General features: G+C 39.0%; 1 protein-coding gene across 1 annotated transcript in view; it reads left to right on the plus strand.

Moving 5' to 3' along the window:
• The window catches only part of ano9b (anoctamin 9b), a 44,846-nt gene extending 43,970 nt beyond the window's left edge, over positions 1 to 876 (plus strand). The window contains exon 24 of the mRNA XM_063190669.1: positions 766 to 876. Coding sequence (XP_063046739.1) covers positions 766 to 799 — 34 coding nt within the window. The 3' untranslated portion in view covers positions 800 to 876. The remainder of the gene's footprint in view (positions 1 to 765) is intronic.
• The last annotated feature ends 3,232 nt before the right edge of the window (positions 877 to 4,108 follow it).

Below are 4,108 nucleotides of genomic sequence, written 5' to 3' on the forward strand. Positions count from 1 at the left end.
AACATTTGAACATGTAATTGAAGTTGTACTATTGAACTTACTTTTCTGTTGTAAGCTCAAAAGATGTTGTATCACACTTACTCTATGATCGTTTTGGGAATAACTTGTGTGTTAATTAAAATATTGTTCAAGATGTTACTTTACATTCAATAGGGCTGTACTCATTATTGCTGTGCACTGTACTGTACCTCATACTGCTCCAGGGCAGGGGTCAGGAACCTATGGCTCTAGAGTCACATGTTGCTCTTTTGGGAACTTTATATGGCTCTTATTTATCTGGGGTTACCAACCATCCCTTGAAATACGGAATGGTCCTATATTTATAAATAAAAGTACAGGTTCCATATTGAGGTGAATCGGGACATGGGACGTTAAAATGTGTTAAAATTCAGGAAATTACATCTAAGAAATACAACATTTTCGGGAGGAGGACTCCCAGACCCTCGCCATAATGAAGTTGACAATTGGCTACCCTCTACTTACATGTTATCAATTAAAGTAATAACTTGGCAGTACACTCTAAGATTGTTGGGCTTAATTGAAATACATGCCTTTGTACTCAGTGTTTTTAAAATGGTATGGCTCTCGTGAAATTTTCTTTTAAAAAATTTGCCGTTCATGGCTCTCTCCACCAAAAAGGTTCCTGACCTCTGCTCCAGGGAGTGTACCCAAACCATAACCCTATTGACTCCTTGTAGGGTTAGGGTTGCTATCAGCACAGTGTGATGCAGAGTCATGATGTCAATGTCCATTATGCCTTCGCAGGTTTATGAACTACAAGCGCGACACACAGGTTTGATGACGTCACGAGGGCCTCGGCCAATCAGGGAAAGATAAACTGTACTCACATGACGACACACCTGTGACTTGATGTGTGTGGTGAGAGAAGGCCCCCTGCTGGAGATGGACTGTAATGACTGATCAGAGATAACGACAATGTGACTGCTTCACCTATTTTTCCTCTCGCACCAGCCACAGATGGAGTTTTGGTGCACCTTACCCCCCATACATTTGGTATCTTGGAAGGTCTTTTTAAAAGACTCAGGATTCAAGTCAGATTAAGAGAGGGGTTTACGTGTGTAGGATTACAAATAGAAAAAATAAGATACCGTAGATAAATAGGATGCTTTTTTTTATTAATTGTTTATTTACGTTTGTGTGGAGAAACCTTGAAGACCATTCCAAGCTAATTGGCAAAGTGTGTAAACTGTGAAACAGTTTTTTTATTGTGTGTGTGTGTGTGTGTGTGTGTGTGTGTGTGTGTGTGTGTGTGTGTGTGTGTGTGTGTGTGTGTGTGTGTGTGTGTGTGTGTGTGTGTGTGTGTGTGTGTGTGTGTGTGTGTCTGTCTGTCTGTCTGTCTGTCTGTCTGTCTGTCTGTCTGTCTGTGTGAATTCCCATCCAAATAGAGTGTCCATATAATATTCATCATGTGCAGTACTCCACTGTATTCATACTGGCCTCAGTGGCCTTTTCAAAACTCAACTATGGATTTGTTAATTAACTGATGTGTGAAAAAATACTGTGTAATATTTTTCTAATGTTTTAAGCCACAGCTTTTTAATTCATATGAAACGTCAACATGTTGCGATGCATAACAGAATGCTGAGATGGACAGTAATACTGCACTACACCCATTTCAACTGTTATTCAGATTGTTTGTTTACTTGTAAATGAATCTATTTTTTAAAACCTGAACTCCATAATGCTGTGTTGAGAGTTTTTTTTTATTTACCGGTATATATATTTTTTAGGGGCTTTTATGCCTTTATTTGATTGGACAGTCTGAGATGGTGACAGGAAGCGAGTGGGACAGAGAGACTGGGTGGGATCGGGAAATGACCCCGGCCGGACTCGTACCGGGGTCCCCGTGGGCATGCGCGCTGTGCCACAGCGCCCCCCTGTGTTGAGAGTTTACTTAGAAGTTTGAATTTTGTCTGGGTTCCTGTTACTGGTAGTAAGGTATCTGACCATCCACAAGTATGTGAATACTGGGTCAGGTAAACTGCAAAAGTGCATGCACACTTTAAAGGTGCACTGTGTAAGATTTTTAGGTTTTTTTTTTCAGAATTCATGCTACCCACTCACTAATGTTACCTTTTTCATGAATACTTACCACCACCATCAAATTCTAAGTATTCATTATGACTGGGAACATTAGCTGCAAAAATGTCTGTAATTGGGCCATACTAGGAAATATTGGTTTATTACTTAGTAAAATTTCATGAAAAGATCAAATTTAGCAATACAGCCCAGTTCAGTTTCAATGAGCAGCATAGTTGCAGTACCTTTTTTGACCATTTCCTGCACAGTGCACCTTTAAGTCATTGACATCCGTTCTGGTCCAGGCACTGCTGACAATGCAAACCATACACAATTCCCTTGATATTCTGTTAACCTGGCTTTCACAAGATACGTGTTTCCACAAAGCTTGACTTATCTCTATACACAGTTCTGAGAGGACAGGCCTATTTGGGAAGGTTAGTCGACTTGGGAACACACGGACCAATTAGGATCGCCAGTCAAGATTGTCACAGATGTGCATGTGAAAAACATGAAGTAATTCAAGAAGTCAAAGTCAGAAGAAGGTACAGTTGAATTAAATACAAATTAGCTATTAATGTAGAATATGAACATAGCACTTACAGTGCCATGAGAAAGGTTGGGCGCCCTTTTGGGAAATCATTACATCGGTTTATTTCTCTTTGAGCTTTTATAGTAGCAACTTCATTTTAACATATGTTAAACTGTAGGGAAGGAGAAACATTTCAGCAGTGGAAGAATTTTCATAGGTGTTATATAAATAATTTTATGTGGAGTTAAACAAAAATATGCGTGTTCATAAGTATGGGCACCCCAAAGAAGGTATACCATTAATATGAAGTAGAGCTCACCTTTGCTGATCTAATGGCCTTTGAATACTTGCTATACAAGAAGACAAGTTCCAACTGCCTGGTGCTACTGAATAGTTGCCAATTATTCTATACCGAACCCCTCTAATTCAGTCAGGTTAATCATCTGTCTTCTTTAGACGACCTGGTTCAGATAAATTCATTCGTTTTCAATGATAGTTATATCTCAAGATTGGTATGACCATTTCAATACATTGTACTTGTTGTTTCGCATTAACTCATTGTTGAATTTTGATCAGTGCCGTGCAAACTCTGTCCTGCTGGAAAGTCCAAACTCTGCTCAGCTCTAATTTCGTGACTGACACTTGAACATTCTTTTGAAAAATATGCTATTTGAAAAGAATTAGTGAGGCCCTTAACTGTAATATGTTTTACAGTGTGTATACTATCCATGCAGACCTATAGTAGGGTGTGTTTTAGACCAGAGGTCATAGAATTGATGGGTGCATTTTTTGCCATATCCACCTCCCATTGTTAAGGTCAAATACTTCTAACTCAGCCTCATCTGACCACACTATGATTTCCTAAAATGCTTTTAGCGTGTCCAGATAAGCTTTCTGCACAAGTTTAACAACCTATTTTTGATGGATACACAGGACAGCCTTTTTATGCATTACCTATCCAATGAGCGTTTGCCTTGTGAAAAGTATATGTGGAAGGACCCATGTCTAAGTCTGCACTACAAGCAGCTATGGTCTTGTAATTCTATGGAGGTGTGCTGTAGTGTGCCTGTTGCCATTCTTACCATCATTTAGCCATGCCCTTTTAACTATTTTTCAACAAACTACAGTTTGTTCAGAGCCCACCATATTCCACTCTCCAAGACAGAACTTAGGACAGACCTCGTCTGCTATTTTGTATGATAAATAACATTTTAATGACCAATCATGTCTGTCTTGGTGACTGAAGGGATTCCAAAGTCAGTAAAACCAGTTTGTGCTGCAAATGTGAGCTCTACTTCATATTAATGGTATACCTTCTTTTGGGTGCGCATATTTGTGCACACGCCTATTTTTGTTTAAATCCACGTAAAATTCTTTCTGTAACACCTATGAAAATTCTTCCACTGCTGAAATGTTTCTCTTTCCCTTCAGTTTAACATATGTTAAAATGAAGTTGCTATTAAAAGTTAAATGAGAAATAAACCGATGTAATGATTTTCCAAAAGGGCGCCCAAACTTTCTCATGGCACTGTAGTA

Source organism: Engraulis encrasicolus, chromosome 23, assembly GCF_034702125.1.
Source record: "Engraulis encrasicolus isolate BLACKSEA-1 chromosome 23, IST_EnEncr_1.0, whole genome shotgun sequence".
In the NCBI taxonomy this organism is placed as follows: domain Eukaryota; kingdom Metazoa; phylum Chordata; class Actinopteri; order Clupeiformes; family Engraulidae; genus Engraulis; species Engraulis encrasicolus.